The following is a 22776-nucleotide window of genomic DNA, read 5'->3' as shown; positions in this document are numbered from 1 at the left end:
GGTTTGTTTTGGTCTCGCCCCCCACCTCGGGGTGCTGCCGCCCCAAAAGCCTGCCCGCCGGCCGTCTCGGTGGCTCGGCTTTCCCGGCTGGAAAGCCCCGCAGGAGCACTTAGCCAGCTCATGCTCGCGTTACGCAGCAGAGCTGGCCGGCCTGTCTTAAAAGCAGCCGGGTTTGCGGGAGGTGAGTGGCGTTGATTTACATCCTGGTACCCGAAAGCATCAAACGCCTGGCAGCTCTCACGCGCGGAATGGTTCCTGTACAAAAGTGCTTGATTATCCCCTGGAAGTGTCACGTGCCAGGTAGTTGCGGTGTCGCCCCCCGGTGAGGCACTTCCAGAGTCTGCTGTTGACGCTGCTCGCGGCCTTCTGTGCACGTGTGGCCTGTCACAGTGGTGTAACAGTGATATTTAAACTTCTCAATACATCTGAATATTAGCATGGTTGTAAAACTGTTGTAACTTCACTTGGTTTTGCAGTACTGATAGTAGCTGCATGTGTACCTAGGGAGGAGAGGCATGTCTAATTTATCCTGCTACCATGTGAAAGACAAGTGTGTGAGCCTCACCCTAGGTTCCTTCCATTCTTCTGTTGTGTAATTCTGAAGGTGTGAATAGATTATTTGGGAAGGAGAGGCAGAACGCTTGAATTCTTTTGGTCAAACAGAGAGTTAGGGAGTGGAAAGGTGGTATTTTTAACTTTCTCCATGTTAATGGGGAGGGCTTTAACTTCCAGATTCATGTGTAGAGTTTTTATTTGGTTTATAGAAGGGTACTTGTATTACAAGCATAAAAATTAGGTTTTGAATTCTGGAATGTTTTTTCCATATACAATCTTCACTAGCATTATGTCAGAAGTTAATTTTTTTTTTTTTCAGTAGAACCTTCCTAGAGCTTTCTTAAGATTTCTGATTTTCCTCACGTATTTGAGCCAAATATGTGGCTAAATTATACACTCGGATATTTGGAGTGGGAGCCAAGTTACTTTTCATGTCAAAATGTCTGGAAAGCCTGGTGGGTTTCCTCTCTGCCCTTCCCTACTAGAGCTGTTTGCAGTAGGACTATTACATGCAATTAGAGGGTCTTCTCATTCTTTGCTCAAAAGTGACCCATGGTCTCGCTTCAGATGGAAATAAACTCAAGGAGTCATATATCTCTGTCAGACTTAGCCTTATTAATCTGAAAGACAGGTTTAGTCACCAAGGTGATGCTGCAAGTGATTACAGAATAATGACTAAATAATGTTGAAATCCTTAATTCATTTTTTTAAGCTAATATTTGTGAAGGTTGATTTGATTATGTATTTTTCTTACAGCTAATCGTTCTGACTTAAATGCTAACTGCTCATAAAGCCAGAATGGGATGGTTTGTTTCTTACTAGCTGCTAGTATTGCATCAGAAACCTTAAGTCTTACGTGTTTTCATGCACTTGTTATCTTCTGATCTATGTTCTGTCTAGCTGTTTTATTTAACTTCTAGATAGATGCTGTCTGTATAGAATGTGTACACTAGTGCATTATTATGTTTTGAAAGTGTTTTAACATCTCTTATTCATGCCTGCTTTTTCATAACTGTATAGAAATAGAAAAATTTTTACTTGAATTGTTGTGAAATAAGTCATTAAAGGAAATGTGTTTCAAAAACCTGCAGTTGGGCGAAGAAATAATAGCAGTCCTTAAAAATAAAGCACAGAATCCCTAATTTACGAACATGGCTTTTTTGCCTTTTTTTGTTCAGATGGATTTTGACCCTTTTGAGTTCATGGTAATCCAGTTTCTCTCTAAAGATAATTTTGCTGTCCATGGTAAAAGTGGATGCAGAAATAACAGTTGCAGTTCATCCAACAAGTCCTTAAAATGATGTGATGAGTGGAAGTAGGGGGTAGTTGTTGCAGTTAAGTTCTGACAGCTCCCAAGAGTTGTTACAGGAATTGCACAGCACTTTTAGCACAAACGTGTAATTTAAAATCTTTTTTATGTCTATGCATGTGCACTATTTATACAGCTCAATATCCACATTTTCCTACAAGAGTGTCTTGCGTATCTGTATACTGTTGCAGTTAAATACATTGCAAAATGTACCTATATCCTTACTGTGCATGGTAACTGAACTCTGGTTTAAGGGATTTCAGAGTAACTTGCTTCTGAATTGTCCTAGGATTGTAACTCTAGTTTAAATAGGAAATAACTGTGTAGTAAAAACATTTTCAAGGGCTAGCAGTGAAACTGTTTAGCCTTGGCAGTTCATGAAATAGTATATTATAAAATGTGCATATATATTCATTAGACATACCTCATAGACTCTTCTAAGCTTGGATAGTTTTGGGGGGGATGTGAAGAGGACGGAGGAGACTGACCAAGTTGATTCAGCCTTGAGGTGATTCAAGGTGTCTGACTTTAAACTAGCTGATCTTGAGACTGATTTTTTTTTTGTTGGCTTCTGTTTTTTCTTAGCTTGAGCTGTTCTCAAATGCACAGTTGGAAGCTGGGAATGTTACTGACCTTTTAGCGTTAAGAGAGCTCTCTGTCTTTTCTAAGTAAGCTAGACTTTAAAAGAGAAGGAAGAAGTGTTGCCAGTAAGTGTTGGATAGATCTTAACTTGCGGGCATTGCGTTACCTGGCCCTGTATGTTAGAGATGGCCCTGTATGTTAGAGGATGGTATTAGAGCTTGGAAATCAAGTATAGTCATGATGAGGTTGAGAGTGTTTGGATTAGGTTAAGGGCCAGTAAAGCTGATACCGCTGTGGGAGTCTGCTATAGACCTCCCAGCCAAAGCAGTGAGGTCGATGAAGCTTTATAAAAGCAGCTGGGAGAAATCTCTGTTGCTGTTGTTGTTGTGGGGGACTTTAACCTCCCAGACATCTGCTGGGAATTCAACACAGCAGAGAGGGAACATTCCAAGAGGCTCCTGCAATGTGTGGAAGATAACTTCCTCACACAGCTGATAAGTGAGCTAACCACAGAGGGTGCCCTCCTGGGCCTGCTTCTGGTGAACAGGGAAGATTTTGTGGGGCAAGTCAAAGTTGGAGGCCATCTAGGGCACTGTGATCATGAGGTGATTGAGTTTTTGATCCTTGGAGGAACAAGGAGAAAGGTTAGTAAAACTGCCACCTTAGACTTCTGGAAGGCAAACTTTGACCTGCTCCGAAGACTGATTGATGAAGTCCCTTGGGAGGCTGCCTTGAAGGATAAAGGAGTCCAGGAAGGCTGGACATAATTCAAGAAAAAAGTTTCAAAGGCACAGCAGCAGGCTGTCCCTGTGTGCTGGAAAACCAGTAAATGGGGTACGAGACCAGCCTGGCTAAATAGAGACCTTTGCCTGGACCTTTGGAACAAGAGTCTATGATCTTCGAAAGAGGAGACAGGTCACTCATGAAGTCTATAAAGATGAAGCAAACCTATGCAGGGTGAGAATTAGGAGACCCAAAGCGCAGCTAGAGCTCAAACTAGCTGCAGCTGTTAGGGATAATAAAAAATGTTTCTATAAGTTCATTAACAGCAAAAGCAGGATTAGGGAAAATCTCCATCGTTTATTGGATGCAAAGGGGATCTCAGTAAGAAAGATTGAGGGAAAGGCTGAGGTGCCGAACACCTACTTTGCCTCAGTCTTTAGCCATGAAACTAGCTGTTCCATGGATATACAGCCACATGAGCTAGGAGACAGGGAGGGGATGCAGAATGAGGTCATCACAATTAAAGAGGAAGTGGTCAGAGACCTACTACACCACTTAGATGCACACAAGTCTATGGGACGAGATGGGCTACATCCAAGGGTGCTGAAAGAGTTGGCAGACATGATTGCAAGCCACTTTCCATTATTTACCTGAAGTCCTGGCTAACTGGGGAGGTCTCAATGGACTGGAGGGTGGCAAATGTAAGACCCGTCTATAAGAAAGTCAGAAAGGAGGATCCAGGAAACTGTAGACCTGTCAGTTTGACCTTGGTACGAGGGAAGGTCATGGAGCAGATGATCATGAGTGTTATTAGAAGACATATAGAGGATAACCAGGGGATCAAGCCCAGTCAGCATGGGTGTATGAAATGCAGGTCCTGCCAGACGAGCCTCATCTCCTTTTTTAACCTGATGACCCGACTATTGGACAAGGGAAAGGCTGTGGATATTGTCTATCTGGATTTGACATGGTTCCCCATAGAACTCTCATAAAGAAACTGGCTGCTCCTGGCCTGGATGACCATACAATCTGTTGAATCAAGCACTGGCTGGATGGTCGGGCCTGAAGAGTGGTAGTCAATGGAGTCAAACCCAGCTGGTGGCCAGTCAAAGGTGTGTTCCTCAGGGCTCAGTGTTGGGATAGTTTCTGTTTAACATCTTTATTGATGATCTTGATAAGGACATAGAGTGTATCATTAGTAAGTTTCCAGATGACACCAAGCTAGTCAGGAGTGTTGATCTGCATGAGGACAGGGAGGCTCTGCAAAGAGACTTGGATAGATGAGATTGTTGGGCTAATGTTAATGGTCTGGGCTTCAACAAAGCCAAGTGCCAGGTCCTGCACTTGGGCCCCAACAACTCCAGGCAATGCTACAGGCTTGGGGAAGTGTGGCTGGAAAGTGTCTGGCAGAAAAGAACCTGGGGGTTCTAATTGACAGGTGACTGGATGTGAGCCAGCAGTGTGCCCAGGTGGCCAAGAAAGCCATTGGCATCCTGGCTTGTATTAGAAATAGTGTGACCAGCAGAAGGAGGGAGGTGATTGTCCTCTTGTACTCAGCACTGGTGAGGCCACACCTGGAGTATTTAATCCAGTTTAGGACACCTCAATTCAAGAAAGTTACTAAGGTGCTGGAGCGAGTACAGAGGAGGGCAACGAAGGTGGTGAAGGGCCTAGAGAATAAATCTTACGAAGAATGCTTGAAGCACTACTAAAATCCTTCAGAATTCGTCATTTCCTTTATGCGGAAGAAGAGAAGTTCCAACCCTCCCTAGGCAGTCCCTACAGCCCTAGAGAATACTCTTTGATCTTTACAGGCTAGTAGAGAGTTATGTGCCCCATTTTCAGCCTATGAGGATGATAATTTAGGAGGAACAGTTGGTACATGAACTGTGGGGTTTTTTTGCTTAGCTCTGTAAGGATTTATCAGACTGCAGTTGTGTAGTCCTTGCAGTATAACTTAGAGTAATGTCAGCATTCCAGGGACACATGTATGTTCTTGCAATAGCTTGTACTTTTAAAGTAGCTTGTACTTTTTTCTTGACAGTTCATCCTTTTAAACTCGGGATAGTGTAGTGCTGTTTGCTTGCATTTTGCTGCAGGGCCTTTTGCCAGGACCTGTGAATCCTCCCCCTGCTCTTCTCTCTTCCTTCTCTCCCCCAGTTGATCTCTGTTCCCATATGCAGGTTTGTTTTCATCCAGCTTGGGGCCTGACTGTGAGATAGTTCTGCTGACAGAAAGAAGAAAAGAGGAAAGAACAGGACTGCAGCAGCCTGACTTAGAATCTCATCCTTAGGATATAGTTTTAAGTTGCACTCATTCCTGAAATCAGATATTCTGCAACCTTCCCAGTTCTTCCTGCCTATTCCTGTTTGCCTACTTCCTTCTCCTCCCTCCTGCATCACATCTAACCAGTTGTGTGGAGCACCAAGGAGTTGGTTTAACCTGTTGAGTTAATAAAAAAGGGGTTTTTTTTTCCCTTGGGAGTATATGGCCACAGCAGTTAGTAACTATCAGTAGATGCCTTGTGGCAACTTGTCAGTAGATGTGATTAGGTGTTCTATGAAACAGCTGGACAACTCAGCCTATGCTTATTTCTGGCTGCTAACCAATGTCAGTATAATATAGGTTATTCTATACTGAAAGAATGACGACTATATAGGGACTGTTCCTTAACTTACAGTGAAGGAAAGTCATGAATATTACAATGCATAAGATTAATTTTTTTTTCCTGGGCAGCAATTTTTTATTTATGTAAGCATTTTCAGCCATTAGGGTTCTCTTAACTTGTTTGACCTCTGTTCCAAAAATATTTTTTGTAATCTATATAATAATACTAACATCTAGTTTAGACTTTACGCTTTGGCTGAAATTGATTTTGTCCTTAAAGGGGCAGTTTTTCTTGTTGAGAATGGGTGAGTGGGTGACATGGCATGTGCAACATAGTGACACTGGGGTTGTACACCAAAGAGCCAACAGATGCATGCATTATGTTACACTGAGAAAAGCATGGTGGATGCTTTTTGTTTGCTGGCTTTACAGTGAACTGGATCACGATGTTTTGTATTGCAACAAAAAGCTGAGATTAACAGCAGGATTTGAATCAATAATAGATATGTCACTGTTTTGATAATCTAATTGTTCTGTGTTTTCTCTTTTGCTCAAAAGTATGGGAGGCACAATACCGCCTGCTCCAGCCAATGCCTCCACAGAGGAGACAAGCAAGGTGAGATATGAAGAATTTACCATTGAAAAAAACCCACAAAAAATATTTGGACTCTGCAAATGTTACTGAGCAGGAGGGGGGGGAAAAAATTGCTGTCAGCTTTCACTCAAATAGGGTAGGTGAATATGCCTAGGGTGAGTGATTAGGAGAGCTCAGTCTGAAGCCTGACCATTACATGTTGTAGATGACTTGTTACAGATGGCTTCTTAGTTCATCTCAAGTATTATCATGCTCCATTTCCCTAATGCTGAATGCCTGATGCTCTGTGCAATCCAAATGCCAAACAAAGACTTCATTTCTTTTTTTCATGTTCCCGCTGTCTGTTTATGCATCTTCTGCAGTCATTGGTGATTAAATTATAGTCTTTGCATAAGAAGAAGTAGTAGCAAGCATGCAAGGCAATGAAGTGAACAGTTGAACTAACAACTTTTTAAGGCAGTATTGTGGAAGAGTTTTTTCATTGTTTTTTTGTTAATTTTCTTTAAGTGCTTGTACGTATTTATAGCAGGAGTTTCCCAAGCTTGCAGTTCTCTTGGGAAAATGAGAATTCTTTTTTGGGGGTTTAACAGGACAGTGAATGCTGGAATTACTGGCTAGTTAAAACTGTATGGAGGGATTAGGTAGTGTGTATAGGTAGTGAGTATAGTCTGTGATAATGAATATGAAGACAAGCAGCCTAAGTCTGTGACAAAGCAGGACATGCTAAGTTAGGGGATTCAGAGGAAATCAGTAATGTAGTTAGAAGTTGATAGGATAATATTTGAAAAAAACATAAGTTTGTGTAAGTGGCAAAGATCTCTGACCTTGGCAAATGGAAACAATATTCTGATGACTGACACCAGATTATTGTTTAGTGCTAAAGAATCTTAGTTTAATAGTACTTAATTGAGAAAATTTATGATCCAGAGAACTTGTGAGAGAAGGCAGGAAGATTGGAATGGTTGCTTAGTATTCATTGCAAAACTGGTTCTGAATTGGGTATTATCTGGATTATTTGGTTTTGATTATTACTGAATTGCACAATTGAAAGACAAGCTTGACTGATAACAGAGGTTCTTTAATCAAAATTTGGGCACTCAGTTATTTGCATACGTGATAGGCTTAATCTGAGAGGGGTAAAAGGAGATTTGTATCTTAAAACCAAAGCATTTTAGCCGTAGAGCTATCTGATGCTTTGAAGATTAACTTTGCATTTTCTGATGCATTGTTATTTATTAAAGTGGGAACACAATATTGGTCAGAAATAATGTGTGCTTACAAATAAATTTCTCTTTCAGGGCAAAGCAGAGGAACAGCCAGAGGAACCAGTTAAATCACCTGAACCAGAAAGTGAAGAGAGTGACTTAGGTGTGGAAAATAGACTACTTTATTACATTTCAGCAATTTGACCATGATTCTGGAAGTCTTCTCTCTGTAAATGGATCTTAATCTTGCTTTTTGTTTTCCCCCCAGAAATTGACAATGATGGAGTTATTGAACCAGACAGTGATGATCCTCAAGAAATGGGAGATGAAAATGTGGAGGTAAGCACAATATTTTCAATGTCTGTGGCAGCAGGAAAGACAAGGAGTTTTTAAATTTAGTCAAGGATGGCAGCTGTGGGGGAATGAGTACCGCATGAGCTAAGTAGCCAGCTGTTGCATTGTCCCTTTTCCTCCTAAACAGAAAACTTGCTGTCTTACAACCACGGTCTCTTCTTGCTCAAGATTCAATCATAAAGTTCAGTGAAGAAGATCAGGTCAGAAAACAGAAAAAAAAAAAACCAACTCCAAAACAAAGCACCCAAGAAAACTAGATAAATAGAAATAGAAAAATGCCACTATTTAACTTAAATCGAGTGTTTTGTAGCTAAAAATAATGGTGGCTAATGTCTCTAAGCTGCAAGCAGAGTTTGATTTTTTTTAAGCTATTACTTCAGTGCAAATTAAAAACAAGATTCTGGAATCAAAAACTGGAGCTCCCATTTTTGGCATTGTCTTAGCATGGTAATTCTGGCCTGAACTCAACAGCTTTTGGGGTTTGTGTATGTTTTTAATTTTCTTTATTTTCTTAGGTAACTGAAGAAATGATGGATCAAGCTAATGAGAAGAAGACTGAAGCAATAAATGCGCTAAGTGAAGGTGATAAATAGTTTTTTAATATGTATTCAAAGACATTGGGTTTTGTTCTTCTTTTTAAAAAGGGAAGTAAATACCTTAGGTGACTTTGAATGCTTTCAAGGAAGAGAAAACACAATTCCTGTAGGATACCCAAAACTTTCTATAACATGGAATCTATTTTAAGTGTTGTCTTCCCTATCTAGCTATTGTTTTGGGCAGGGTCAGGGTAGGGAATGAAGTACTGCAATATCTTAATTACAAATTGGTCATTATAGTACTTCCCTGCATTGGGGTTGGACTAGAGGACACCTAAAGGCCCCTTCCAACCTGGTTCATTCTTTGATCAGTATCTGTAGTAGTTTGTCTTAATGCAGTGAAAAGCTGTGTAATAAAGTGACTTCCATTTGATGGCTTAAAAATTTAAATGTACAGATTTAAGTGTCTCTCCTCCCCTCCAGCATTAATTTTGGAGTTTGTGCTTCAGTAACATAGCGAGAGGGAGAAATTTGTGTTCCTTTGTTGATAATGTTTCATTTAATAAGTGCCTAAGGACATAATGCCCTGTAAGGCAGGTTTGGAAGTTTGGATGTAATTTGCTTGTGTAAATGATTGAAACTACTGGTGCTCTTATTTAGGTGAACTTCAGAAGGCTGTCGACTTGTTCACAGATGCTATCAAGCTGAATCCTTGTTTGGCCATCTTGTATGCCAAGAGGGCAAGGTGAGTCATTATAAACTACTGATTAAGTTTCTGCTTGTTCTTTTATTGTCCTTAAGGAACCAAAATATAATGGCAACTTCATGATCGGTATAAACTTAAACCACAGGAAGGAAAAACTATGCTTCATGCATTTTTTCTTACATGTGGTGACCAGATTTACTGAAGCAGCCATATAAAGAGTCATGATAATAGCATAAGTAACACAGTGCTATTCCAAAATTCATTGTAGCAATATGGCTTTTGCGATGTTGAGTTAGAATGATGCTCGATAACAAACACTCGCAAAATCTGAGGTTTATTCTGGGAATAAGGTAATGATTGAAATCATGTCCTGTTTAAAGGCAAAGTTAGTTGTGGATGATGTGAATTCTTTCCCTGTTGTACCTGCTAAATGAATTTGCTCACTGTGAAGTGGACTTGTTTCTGTTCAACAGTCTGGTGTTTGAACAGGACACCTATTTCTCCACCCATTCAATACCAACCTTGCTGCTCGTCACATCTGCCAGGCTGCAGAGAGTTCATTGGGAACATTGTCAGATTTGATGTGTGGAAGCCCTGACTTCGTAACACAAAAACATATTTGTCTTCCTAAGTTTTGAGAAGGGCTGGGTGAGTATGGGTTGCAGAAGCAGAAGTTCCCACAGATTATTTTTTTCTCCCTTTACACAAAAAAAAACACTAACTGTGGATGATTTGATAGTCTAGTAGATCTTTTCCATAGCAAGGTATAATTCAAGGTTTAAGTTATTTCAATTTGATGTATTGTAGAAAGAAGCAAACAATATATTGTAAAACCTGCAGTGTAACAGCACTGCTGATGAAGTACTGTGAGTAATCCACTTCTCTGGTGGACCTTGGTTTTGGTTCTGGGGGTTTGTGTGTTCAGGAAGTAAGGGTTTTTGTCATTGGTGAGGTGTAGCTTTGAGAGAGTTTTCTGACTCAGTGCCCACGTGTTTGCTTCTAGAAGAGAATCTGTGACTTTGTGCTTGTTTTATGACAAGCCTTAGTGATGATGTTACTTACAGGCACTCTAATTGCTCTTAAATTGTTTTCAAGTAGATGTAAAAGGCAGAAGTTCTGACTTGGAGTATCTTAGTATAAAATACTTTTGTTAATCCAGGAATGTTTTTTAGTGTTTCCTTCAGAGATTATTAATTTGAATTGCCTGAACCTCCCAAAGTACTGCCATGCTAGTTAATCTAGTACTCTTGTGTATTGTAAAATTTGCAGTTATTTCACTTAACTGAGAAGGGATTGTGGCTGCTTTCTCAGTTTGTGTTTTGTTTTGTTTCTTCTAATGTTTATTATTTATCTCCTGTCTCCTTTTGTAGTTCCTGATGATTCTAGCTGTTGATCCCTGTAGCCTGTATGATAATATATGCTTTCCTTGTCTTACTCTTTTTTTAAAGACTACTACTACTGATATGGCATGTGTAATTGTTTTTTCAAATTGCTGGTTGCCATTGGCTATAGACTTCAAACATCATGGAATTGGATTGTCCTCTGGTTTTATGTACCCTTTCCTTGTGCACCGAAGTTATTCTTGCTGACAAAGCCTGAGTCTGAACAATGAATGCTTTTGCCTCTTGCTAACAGTTCACTTTCAGTGGCAGGGGGGAAACTAAATTGCAGTGAACACTACAAAATCTTTTTGAACTCAGCTTTGCAAATGTGTTCTCTCACTAGCTTGCCTGTTAGTCATCCAGAATTATTTCCAGCTTAAGTTAGTAATTTGGTATTTCATTGTGTACAATAAACGTCCTTGTTCCCACAGTGTTTTTGTGAAACTACAGAAGCCAAATGCTGCCATTAGAGATTGTGACAGAGCCATCAAGATTAATCCTGACTCAGCACAGACCTACAAGTGGAGGGGAAAGGCACACAGGTAATGAATTGCACCTGTAGTTGAGATTATCTTGTGTGGAACAGTTTTGCTTATGCGTTCTCTCCTTCTTTGCATCTCTGAACTGTCTTGTACCTGAGAGCAGTAGCCATGAGCCAAAAAACCATAGTGCTGTGAGTATGGCTTGGCTTACAGGACAGAAAGGATGATGGTAATGTATTTATTGATGGCAATTTATGAGTAGTCCTTCTGGCACTCTTTTTTTTCTTCTACTTTTTAAACAAACACCACACACAAAACAACAAAAAAAACCACCTTCTAATTGCTTACTGCTGTTCTGAATAGCATTTTCTGATTATTTGCTAAAGATTGAGTTCTAGGACTGTGGGTTTTATTTGTTTGGAGGTCTTTTGTTTTCACTTAGTTAATTTTCTTTATTAACCTGTAATTCTTAAGCATTTATCTGCTGCTTGTAGTCTTTTAGATCCTAGAGCCCTTTTCCATAGTAAATTAAACTGCCTAGGTATTAAGGAAACCATTTGCTGTTTTTGAAGAGTGGTATTAAACAAACTATGTAATTATTTTAAATGGCATTAGGCCAGCATGCATCCCCCCATGACTGTAGTTAATCTTTTTAATGGCAATAAATGAAACGAAAAAAGTAAGATGACACTCCTTATGGTCAATTCAAAAGTTGAAGGGGTAAATACTTACAGAACTAAAAAAAAAAGAGCAGTTTAAATAGTGTTCAGAGAGTAGTTTGTTAAATGTCCACAGTTTTAATAAAGGGCATGGAGACTAAGAGTGAGAAAACCAGAACATAATTTGACTTAGCATTTCTGTTTTTAAGCAGAAGTGCTTTGAGCCTTCAAGAATACCACCATTTACTTATTTTTTTTATTAGCAAGGGTTTATATAAATGAATAATTAAGAAGTGCACACAGTAGCTTGTATGACGTCTTCAACTACGACGTGGTACATTCAGGTAGCCAGGGTGTTTGAGTGCTGGGTAAAGAGCATCCTCTTAGGCTTGCAGTAGTAGTTGTGTAGGCTAGTGGAGAACACTGAACATGTACTTCTATGCTGAACATATGCCTAGTAGCGCAGAGTATTTTTATTAGTGTGCTTCATGTGTTTAGGTAGGGTACTTTTTCCTAGTTAGACCCTTCTTGTTTAAAGCAAACAATGACACTAACTGAGTGGTTTTTCCTCATTTTTACTTCAATCAAAAGTTATTATAAGGGTATGAAGCAAGCAAGTATGCTCTAATGGCATCATAATGTGCAGGTTATAGAAAACACCACGATTATTAAACTTTAAACTTCTCTAAGACCATATAGCTGCATGTAGAAATACTGGATGTCACATGCTTGTGAATATTTGGAAAGAGTTCAGTTTGCTTTTTGCTTCTGAATGTTGGTGTCTTCTGAATTCCAGACTTCTGGGCCACTGGGAGGAGGCTGCTCATGATCTTGCATTAGCTTGTAAACTGGACTATGATGAAGAAGCAAGTGCCATGCTGAAGGAGGTGCAACCCAGAGTAAGTGGGGAGACGTAATGGAGGTTCCTCCTCTCTGTGAAACTACTGCCTTCATATTCTTCCAGTATGCATTGTCATGTGGGAATGTGTTCATGTGTCATCTGGCAATTCAAACTGAGTTTATAAATACTTAGGTCTGCAATCACAGCTGTTAATGGCTGTGTGTAGGGAAATTCAGTTTCTGGGCTGGGAATGTAACAGCTATGAAATAGTAAGTTCCTTTTTAAAAATCTTAACAGAAGACTCTGAAGTACTTGAAGTTTGCCAGGCATTTTAGAACCTACACTAAAATATTCAGAAGAGCAAGAGAACACTGTGACAAAGGTTTTTTTTCAAAATGTTACTGAATTGATCAAAGCTTCATCCTAAAGACATTTTACAAAGGAAGCATTCTTTGCAGTGATTTGTACTTTCATTAGTCTGCCCCATGAGGGCAGCATCATCTCTGTAGGACTGGTTTTCAGCTTTTCTCATGTGATTGACCCCAGGATTCTTCTAAGGAAGAACTTTAGTGTAAAAAATATGAGACTGTTGATAGCAGGCTTTTTGTTTTTTTCATCTTTTATGCATATTCCTTTAAAATATTTGACAGCCTACAGATTGCAGCTATTGTATTTGGTTTAAGTGGCAAGGTTGGGAGGAGGCATAGACTACAGGGCTGGCCTCTCCTAAGAAGAGACATGGGGATGCCCCTCTGTCAGGTGGAGCCAGCTCCAGCTGGCTTCAAAACAGACCCACTGCTGGCCAAAGCTGAGCCAGTCGGTGTTGTTGGTGGTGCTTTCGTGATAAAATATTTAAGAAAAGGTTAAAAAATGCAGTGCAACAGCTGTGAGAGGGGAGTGAAGAAAAAAAAATAGGTGAGAAGCAACCCTGCAGACAGCAATATCAGTGAAGAAGGAAGTGAGGGAGAAGGTGTGCCAGGCATGGGAACAGCCCATGGAGAAGACCATGGTTAAGCAGGTTGTCCTCAAGCCTATGGAGGAGGTCCATAGCAGAGCAGATATCCACCCTGCAGCCCATGGAGGACTCCACACCAGAGCAAGTAGATACACTCCTGAAGGAAGGTGCAGCCCATGAAGAGTCCATACTGGAGCAGATTCCTAGCAGGAACTGCGGCCTATGGAGAGAAGGAGGTGCAAAAGCTGTTTTTTCTAGCATAAGCTGCAGCCCTTGGGAGACCCGTACTGAAACAGTTTAATGACCATACCCTGTGAGGAGGACCCACACTGGAGCAATTAGTGAAGGATGGTATCCTGGTGCGTGGGGGGGGGCACCCCATGCTTGAGCAGAAAAAAAGTGGAAGGAGAAAGGAGTGGTGGAGGTGCAGTGTTATGAACCGATGTGCTGGTTTGGTTTGGTGGGATTTTGGTAGTGGGGGAAGGGCCCCAGGGCTTTAGTAAGAAGCTGAGAAGTGCCATTAAATATTTTCATCAACGACCTGGATGAGGGAACAGAGTTTACCCTTGTCCTCCCCTTCCCAGAGTGTGTGTGAGGGGGGGAGTTGAGTGAGTGGCCATGTAGCTGGTTCTTTGTTGTCATGTTAGGCCCAAACCACAACAACTGACCACAGCCACCACCCCCCTGCACTGTTTGGGGTGGAGGTAGGAGGTGGAAGAGTGGTGAATGAAGGAGTAAAGTTGAGCTTTGGGAAGGAGTGGAATAGGGGGAATGCGATTTTAGATTTGTCATTTTTTCTCATCATCCTACTCTATTTTTAATTGGCAATAAATCCTTCCCCGTGTTGTGTCTGTTTTGCCCATGATGCGTGATCTCCCTGTCTGCCTCAATCTAGGAGCTTCTCCATCTTGTTTTCTCTCCCTGTCCTGTTGAGGAGGGGAAGCAAGACAGCAGCTTAGTGAGCATCTGGCAGCCAGACAAGCTTAACCTACTACACGTATAAACATTGCTGTGTCTAATAAATTAAGCTTTCAGTTTGCCTACTGTATCTTTGTAGGAGACTCTTGTCTCTAGCAAAACAAAAATGGAAACCATCTTGCAGCCTATTATTGCATTCTGTATTGGAGACTACTGATCTGTGGTTAATGTAATTAGGTCTTAGGACTCAACCTTTATTTTAAGAGAGGTACTTAATGCTTCCCTGAGGGGAACCTTTTTCATGGGTGTTTTTTTTGTTGTTTTTTTTTAAGCGAAGATTATTCATTCATCTCATTTATTCACTTCCAGTTTTCCTAGCACTTTTTAGTCTGTAGCACTTATAGCTGAAAGTCTGAATCATTCTAAAAATGCTTAGTTCATTTTGAGAAATGCATAGAAACAATGAAAATCAAAATTTTGGCTACTCTTTATACTTCATTTAAAACCAAAACACTTACTTTTCCCTTAATGAACTATAGAATAGCCTTTACATCAGATTTTGATAACACGTACTGCATTCAGTATCAGTTGGTCCAGCTGCCTGCAGCGTGATTTCTCTGGCAGATCTACTTCAAGAATTATGTGGTACAGAATCACCACCACCAAGGCTGGAAATGACCTTTAAGATCATCACGTCCAGCCTACAACCTAACACCACATTGACTAGACCATGGCACTAAGTGCCACATCCAGCCTTTCCTTGAACACATCCAGGGACAGTGCCTCTTCCACTTCCTGAAGTCCATTTCAATGTCTAATCACCCTCTCCATGAGGAAGTGCTTCCTAATATCCAACCTAAACCTCCTCTGGCACAGCTTCAGGCTGTTCCAATGAATATATCCTAGCTAAAATAGGTTGTATCAAAACTTCACTACTTAAAATGCCTTCCTTTAACGAGTATTCTGAAAGAATAGGTGAGTATCCATTGTAGGCATAGTTAGTACCTTTGTTCTTGATCATCAATTTTGCTGTGTCCTTTAGTTAGAGGAGTGTTATTGGGTAACTATCATGCACAGCTTGTGAAATCATGAATCATTTTTGCTATACTACATAAAGATACATTCTGGTTTGAGCCCTGACTGAGGAGCCTTGGGGAGTTAATTTTTAACTACTTGATTTGAGAAAAAGATAATAACAGAAAGGAAGCTTTCTCCCCACTAGCCCTTTCTTGGTTTGGTTCAGGATTACTTTGGTCTGCTTATGTCTAGCTGTATATGCTGCAAAGGCACCTGGAACAGCAGTAACACTATCTGCAGTGTGTGTGTGTGCAGGGGGATTTATACTTCCTATTTGCCAGTGAAGATTCCCTTTTCTGGGGTAGTTTCTGGTTTTAGATCTGGAGAAATAAATGTTTCAACATAAAAGCATGAAGGGACTTGGAATGATTACTTGTTTAAGTTATAACTATGGTAAAAGTCACAGAGTTCTACAGCAAAAAAGTGTACAGGAGTCCATGCTCTGATGGATCTAGTTAAGGCTGAGTAGACATGAGTAACTGCAACAGAGGGGAAGAAGCAAATGACTCCTGAAGCAAGGGGGCTTTTAGGAGGTGAAGTCAAATCTTATTTTTAAGAGCTGATAAAAGATGGTTACACTTATATGTATTTTATCTTGAGATAAGTTGTGAGATATACTAGAAATTGATATGAAAACTGATATTCTGTTGTAACAGGCTCAGAAAATTGCAGAACATCGCCGAAAATATGAGCGGAAGCGTGAAGAAAAGGAAATCAAGGAAAGAATGGAAAGTTTTGAAAGAGTGAAGAAGGCACGGGAGGAGCATGAGAGAGCACAAAGGGTGAATACTTGGGATTTAATATTTCTTAATACTTTCAAGAGTCTCATCATTATTTTGGTTAAAATGAACTGCAGAGAAGAATCACTTTCATTTTAAGTCTGAGTATTAAATTTAGATAGTTTATTCCTGTCCTGGTTACGTGGCTAATAATGAATTGGCAAGAAGAGGGCATTGTACTGCAACTGCTTTTATTACTTATGACAAAAACAGGCTCTGGACTCTCTACTAATTCTGTGTCTCAGTAAGTCATTTAGTGTATGACTTTACCAGAATAGTTTTCACTTAAAGCACTTTTACCTCCTAAAGTGAGAGGTTTTAATTTCAGGATAATACTTTGCTTCTCTTCCTCACTTCTTGACACAGTTTGCTTGCTTTTTCTTAATGATTTACTGATCTATATTAATACATTGGGGGTGGGAGTCAGCTCTGAAAATTTGAGGAGCTAAAAGAAATAATAAAATTCATATTCAGTAAAAATCTACTCTGCACTTATCTGCAAAAATGTACTAAAGTAAGAGTAGACATCACTGTTTCTTGTCAGTAGTTTTGTACACAGTGAAGTGGTTTGTTTATTGCAATAGCCTATTTGTCTGCAGCAGTCTCAGCTATTTTTTTTTCTCCTAAAACCAGTTGAGCATTAGAAAACAGGCTGTAGTTCCTTTGCTTTGTGTGGAATGATGTGCTTTCATCTGCAGGAAGAAGAAGCAAGACGACAGGCAGGAGGAGCTCAGTTTGGTGGTTTCCCAGGTATTTTTTTTTTAAGCACCAATACTCAAGGTGGGGGTGACTGTTATTTCCATGTGGAGTATTATAACCACAGTTTTTATAGCACTTGTTCTCAAGACAGATAAAAATATTTTGTGACATTTAGAACTTGTCTACAAATAACTTTTTTGAGCGCTAGTGTGAAGAGAGGTGGGATTCTTTCTATTAAAGAGGGTTGATGCTGTGTAGCAAGTAGAGGGAAGACACAAGTCAGTAGTAGAGAACAGAATGAAAGGATTTAGGGCTGCGAAAACAACACATGTGCAGGATTTGCTTAATAGGTGCTGAAGAACTAATATAAAAATGTTTTCTAAATGACCCAGAGTGCCTTGGACCCATTCAGCTTAAGAACAGTAACTTTTAAGTTGAAAAATTGGATTGAATATTAGGGAAATCTGTGCTGGTTGCAAGCTATTGTTGAACAGAACAGTTCCTTAAAGGAGGTAGTGCAGTTTACCTTATAGAAAAGCTACCCTTAAGCAGTTCTACAAAAATTGGGCTTTCTGTGTTATTTTTGGGTACAATAAAATGGGGAGAAACAAGAATAAGTGCTAATGCTCTTGAAGATTGAAATGTAGCTGAGGTAGGCTAAGTGTATGCTCCAACCAGATCAGCTTGCCAGGGGAAACTAAGAGAGACCATATCTACCCTGCTTGGAACAGCTGAGGTAGCTGCTGATACAGGATTGAAAAATAGATCTTGAAGCTTTTTTCTTCTGAAAATTTTTTTTTCTTTGGTGGTAAAATTTTTTCAAAGCTGAAGTTCTTGCCAAATATAGAACATGCCTGGGACATAGTGATAGTGGTCTGCTTTTGCTCTCAATTGTTCACCTGAGGCATTAAAACTCAAGTTCCTGAGCTTGAGACTTACCTGATTTAAGTTAGCTGGAAAAAAAACTGTATCTGTGCACCAGGTGCTCGACCCTGCCACTCATTACAAGCCTCCTATTCAATTGGGTTAAAATCATGGATGAAATAAGATGTAGGTCATAAAAAGAAGGTGAAGATCCTGCTTTCCATTCAGTGAAGCAGCTGTAACCTTACAGAAGAAATGGCTTTAGAGGTGTGGCAAAGGAAGAATGTCTTGGTGTCTCTCAGAGATCTTACTGTATAGATTAATTAAATGTTTTTCAACATGCATTCTTCATGTCTTGGGTTTGTAGGTGGCTTTCCTGGGGGTATGCCTGGAATGGCAGGTATGCCAGGTCTCAATGAGATTCTCAGTGATCCAGAATTTCTTGCAGCCATGCAGGTGAGTGTTTCTTAAATTTAAAGCTGAAAGGTCTGAATGAGGGAAGGACAGTGTTCATGAGCTACAAGAAGAAAGATGTAAAATTCTGGATAGCATGATGGTATGCTTTTTCTGTGGTGAAGTTCTCTCCTTGTCTGTGTGGAATCCACATTAGCTGTTTCTCTAACTGGTGGGAGCTTAATTAAAGGTACCTCCACCCTGCCCTGTACTCACCTATGATAGGCAAAACTATATGCTGTATAGAGTTCTTAATCTCTTTTGAGTCTCTTCAATGTTTATTTTCCACGTGGTATAATTCAGTTGCTTCTTTTTGAATGCATACACAATGTGGCAAGATAATTATGCATAGACAAAAACTGTTTGTTAATATGGTTGCAACACAATATATTGCAGTAATACTGAGATGAGAATTGCCTTTCTATTTAGTGGATTAAGTGCTTGGTTTTGCTAGGGGTGAAGAAGTATCATAATAGTTCTGCATCTGGCATTTTCTAAATTCATGTTCAGAAAACTTACTTCCCCCCTGGGCTTGATTAATTGCTCAATTAATTATTTGTTCAATGTCATGACTACTTTTACACAATAAAAGTATTCCAGCAGAATAAAGAGAGCATATACGACAACATCAGTTTCAGGGCCAGATGGGCTAGGAAATATCTGAGCTGTATAGTTATATTTATGTACTAATATGATAAAGTATTTTAAAAGTGTTTTGTTCTTTTTCTGGATTGCTATGGTTTAACTAGAGTTACACGTTTTTCTCAGCTCATGGAACAGCTACAATCCCCATCTAAATAAAAGCATCACATAGGACTGTTACTTGTTATACCTTAAAATCACAAAAAAGGCATCACTTTCTATGCAGAAATTCATGGGTTCCATGAATGGTTGCTGGTGTTTGGAAACATGCCTTTACTTAGGCTGCCACAGTCAGCAATGTTGACTTGCTTGCAAACACCCCCTCCCTCCCGAATTGTAATTGTATTCGTTACCTGGCTAATGTAAGCTGTAATGCAGCAGTTTGAAATTAGAGTTTCTGAAAACAGAGCTTTGAGGTGCAGCTAAACATTAAGCATTGCCACACGCCTTTAAGAACACTCCATTGCGTGCTGATTATACATACCCCAACATACTGTAGGACTCTGTTGCAAGAATGTGTGTTAACAGTGTTTTCTAATAATAATGCAGGCAGGCTTTAACATGTAGAGCCTGTCAGCAAAGTCTCTCTTACTGATCTCTTTTGTACAGACTTTACACCTAGACACACTTTATTCAGCATTTCACCTATGTCTGCACTCCTGCCTTTTCCTAAAATGTCCAGCTGACTATGTTCTGAACCTCTCTGAATTGGCAGTGTAAGCTCTGGTCTTAGAAGAGTAGTTTCTAATGCTTGGTTTCTGCTCAGTCCAGCTAGGGAATATAATAGTAATATAAATGTAATAGCTGACAGCTATTACTTAGGTTATCTGAGGTGTTACCAAAAAGTCTGAAGGTGCTGAATCGCACAAGTCTCTCCCACATCACTAATCTTAAGATGCTTGTTAACTGATAGTGTGTAGAGGCTTTTCAGTGAGGAGTTATTACTGAAAAAGGGGTATTCTGAGAGTCAAGACCTCCTCAGTCTCTTCAGACTTAGTGACTATCATCTCATCATCTTTGAGACTATTTTCCGTGAGCTAACGTTGAAATGTGCCTGAGTCTGTTAACATCTCAGTAAATCTTGTAACTGTGTGTGCCTGACCAAGAGCTGGATTAAACTGGTTCCACTGTCAACTTAAGCTTGTCATCTGCAGAAGCAACCAAAGAACCGGATATGGCTGCTTATGGACATGTTTATAGAAGTTACTGGTCATCATTGGCATAAAGACGAAGAATTTGCAAACCAAGATAGAAACTTTTCTTGATGAAGATTTTGTTTCATTACCTGAAGATTTACTGTCTTCAGGATATTTCCTTTTTTCTTCTTCAGTTGAAATTGTGGCTGGTCTTTTATGCCTAAAAGACAAGGTGGCAAAATTTGTGTTGCATTTCTTCTCATAGCTTCTTAGCAGTAGTAGTTGTGACCTTTTGCAAGGACTTTAATGCATATTATTTTAGCTTATTTGCCCCTAAGATTTTTATCTCAAGGAGAATTGGCTGAAATATGTATGCATGTGTGTTTCTCTTATTATTATGGCTGTCTGAAGGGTTCTTTAGTACTTCCTATCTTGCACGTGCAGCTGCTTTCTCTGGACAGAACATGACATTTGTGTTTTGGAGAGCTATTGTGGATCAAAGATAAGTTATTTTCAAAAGGAGTGATGTGTAAGATGAACCTATGGATTCCTTATATATAGTCACATACTAGACCTAAACTTCCACCAAAATATACATTGGAAGAAGAATGGTTATAACATTTTCCTTAGTGGTGTTCTTTATCCTTCAGCAACCAAAGACTAGAGCATTAGAAAACTGCATGTTACACAAAGGCTGTTTATACAGTGGTTCCTACTCCACCTTATGTGCTATGTATTTCCCTATGGAAGTGTTGATATCTTGGTCTTAAACTTTATTCTGATAATACCACTCATCAGTGTGAAACCTCAGATAGTTAAGTACTTTTATAAACACAGTCGAAGGTAGAGAAACTCCAGGGAGATGCACAAGTACAGAATAATTTGCTTGCTGTAAATTTGTAAGACCACAAAACACATAGCATAAAACTGGATATTTAGTATCCTTTTAGGTATAATTTGACACAAACCTGTGACTAAGCTTACTCAGCTCTTTTGTTTGGATTCATATATAGGTGAAAACACAGATTTAACAACATGACACAATCTTTATAGTCATATGCCTTATTTTGAAATTGGAAATTCAGAAAGTTTGAGGCTGTAAAAGTATTTTTTTCTTTGCATAGGAATCCTGCAAAGTGGAGAAAATGTGTCTTATGTCTGTATTCTGAACTTCAGCATCCCATTTTTATAGATGGCAGATTTCCTTTTGTGAGGGAGATGGAGCACTTTTAAATCCTTCTAACAAAAGATGAGACTTGACTGTTCGTTCCAAACACGTACAAAACATGTCTGAACCACGTGGATGATTTCAGTGGAGTTCACACCTACCAAATGCAATTTTGGATCAGAGTTGTTAAACAGCTTTTGCCTATGTCTGATGCTATAATAGATACAGACTCGTGTTACTGCAGCACTGAGGACACCAGTTGTTTTTTGATGGTTTCCAAAGCATACATCTGTGGTAGTGCTGGTCTAGAAGCCTAAGAAAGATTGTATCTATTGGTGAAATTACTTAAATTTGCTAGAAAGACCAGCAAATGAAATTACAGCTGATGCAGTTACTTGTATTGGACATAATAAAGTGTTTGCACTTCAGCTGGATTAAATAAAAATTAAATCTTTGCAGAACTTTCTTATAATAGATATTTTTTCAGGCTAAGATGTAAAATTGGTCTATACAGATGTATTAAAGGGTACTGTTCAAAACATAAGCATGTAAAATAAGTGAAAGCAGTCCTAGGTCAACGAAGGCCAAAGCTGTACTAGAAGTACAGAAAAAAGAATGCTTCTTGTGTTAAATGGAGAAAAGGGAGTTGGTATTCATTTGACTGCTGACTTTAATGTATTTGTATTTATTAACTGCAACACAATAGTGTGATGAGAGATAACGAGGTTCTGTCCCAGTTGCGATTTTTCAGAGGAGGTGGGGAATGACTGAGAATTAGATGTTTGGTTTTTTTTTAAAGCCAAACATTGCCAAATCATCTGCTCACAGTCCAGCAGATTAAAGTTCCTGCTTCTAGAAGGAACAGAGATGAAAGGAATGAGTAGCAACTATTGCTCAGAGAAGGGCTGTCCTGTCATGCATGCTACACACACAGAACTCCTTCAAAATGCATTTGAAAATACCTGAACAGAATTGATCCAGTAGATGTGCCTGTGTTTGATGGTTCCTGTGTTGAGGGAAAAGAACTCTTATCCCCTTTCTCACACATTGCAGTATTACTGTAACAAGTTAAGTAAGGATGGTGTTTAGGATGCAGCTTTAATAACATGCGCTATATCATTGGGTTCTCTTTAGAGACATCTTGCCCAAAACTCTAATCTAGTCTTTTCATGTTTAAAGCTGAGCAAGATTAGATTTGTGTCAGAAGCACTAACTTGTAGACTTGTTTTATAAATGCCCTAATTTTTTGCTTTTTGTCCTGCAGGATCCAGAAGTTATGGTTGCGTTCCAAGATGTTGCCCAGAACCCAGCAAATATGTGCAAGTACCAGAATAATCCCAAAGTCATGAATATCATCAGTAAATTGTCTGCCAAATTTGGCAGTAAACCATAAAATCCCTGCTTCTTAAAAATCATATCGGAATGGGAAGAATTTGATTTGGCTAACCAGTGTTGCAATAAAACAAACCATTGTACCTCTGATCTTAGGAAGAGAAATGGGGTGTTCTGTGGAGAAACTTCTCACTAGCCCCAAGTGGTGACTTTATTC

At 39.5% G+C, this 22776-nt stretch overlaps 1 protein-coding gene across 1 annotated transcript; it reads left to right on the top strand.

The window, feature by feature from the left end:
• Positions 1 to 6335: 6335 nt before the first annotated feature.
• Positions 6336 to 22697, top strand: ST13 (suppression of tumorigenicity 13 (colon carcinoma) (Hsp70 interacting protein)). The gene is made up of 11 exons (XM_009996347.1): positions 6336 to 6392; positions 7670 to 7739; positions 7845 to 7915; positions 8446 to 8512; positions 9127 to 9211; positions 10986 to 11096; positions 12492 to 12594; positions 16143 to 16268; positions 16964 to 17016; positions 18185 to 18284; positions 22492 to 22697. The coding sequence occupies exons 1-11, from the start codon at positions 6336 to 6338 to the stop codon at positions 22618 to 22620; spliced, it is 972 nt and encodes a 323-aa protein (XP_009994649.1). The 3' UTR covers positions 22621 to 22697.
• The last annotated feature ends 79 nt before the right edge of the window (positions 22698 to 22776 follow it).

The sequence above is a fragment of the Chaetura pelagica genome, unplaced genomic scaffold (assembly GCF_000747805.2).
Source record: "Chaetura pelagica isolate M959 unplaced genomic scaffold, ChaPel_1.0 scaffold414, whole genome shotgun sequence".
In the NCBI taxonomy this organism is placed as follows: Eukaryota; Metazoa; Chordata; class Aves; order Apodiformes; family Apodidae; genus Chaetura; species Chaetura pelagica.
This window is presented reverse-complemented; position numbering and strand designations above follow the sequence as displayed.

Coding starts and splice junctions, on each gene's coding strand:
- ST13 (XM_009996347.1), top strand. CDS start 6,336: ATGGGAGGCACAATACCGCCTGCTCCAGCCAATGCCTCCACAGAGGAG. Junction 7,916..8,445: donor TGGGAGATGAAAATGTGGAG/GTAAGCACAATA, acceptor TTATTTTCTTAG/GTAACTGAAGAAATGATGGA. Junction 17,017..18,184: donor CAGTTTGGTGGTTTCCCAGG/TATTTTTTTTTT, acceptor TTCTTCATGTCT/TGGGTTTGTAGGTGGCTTTC.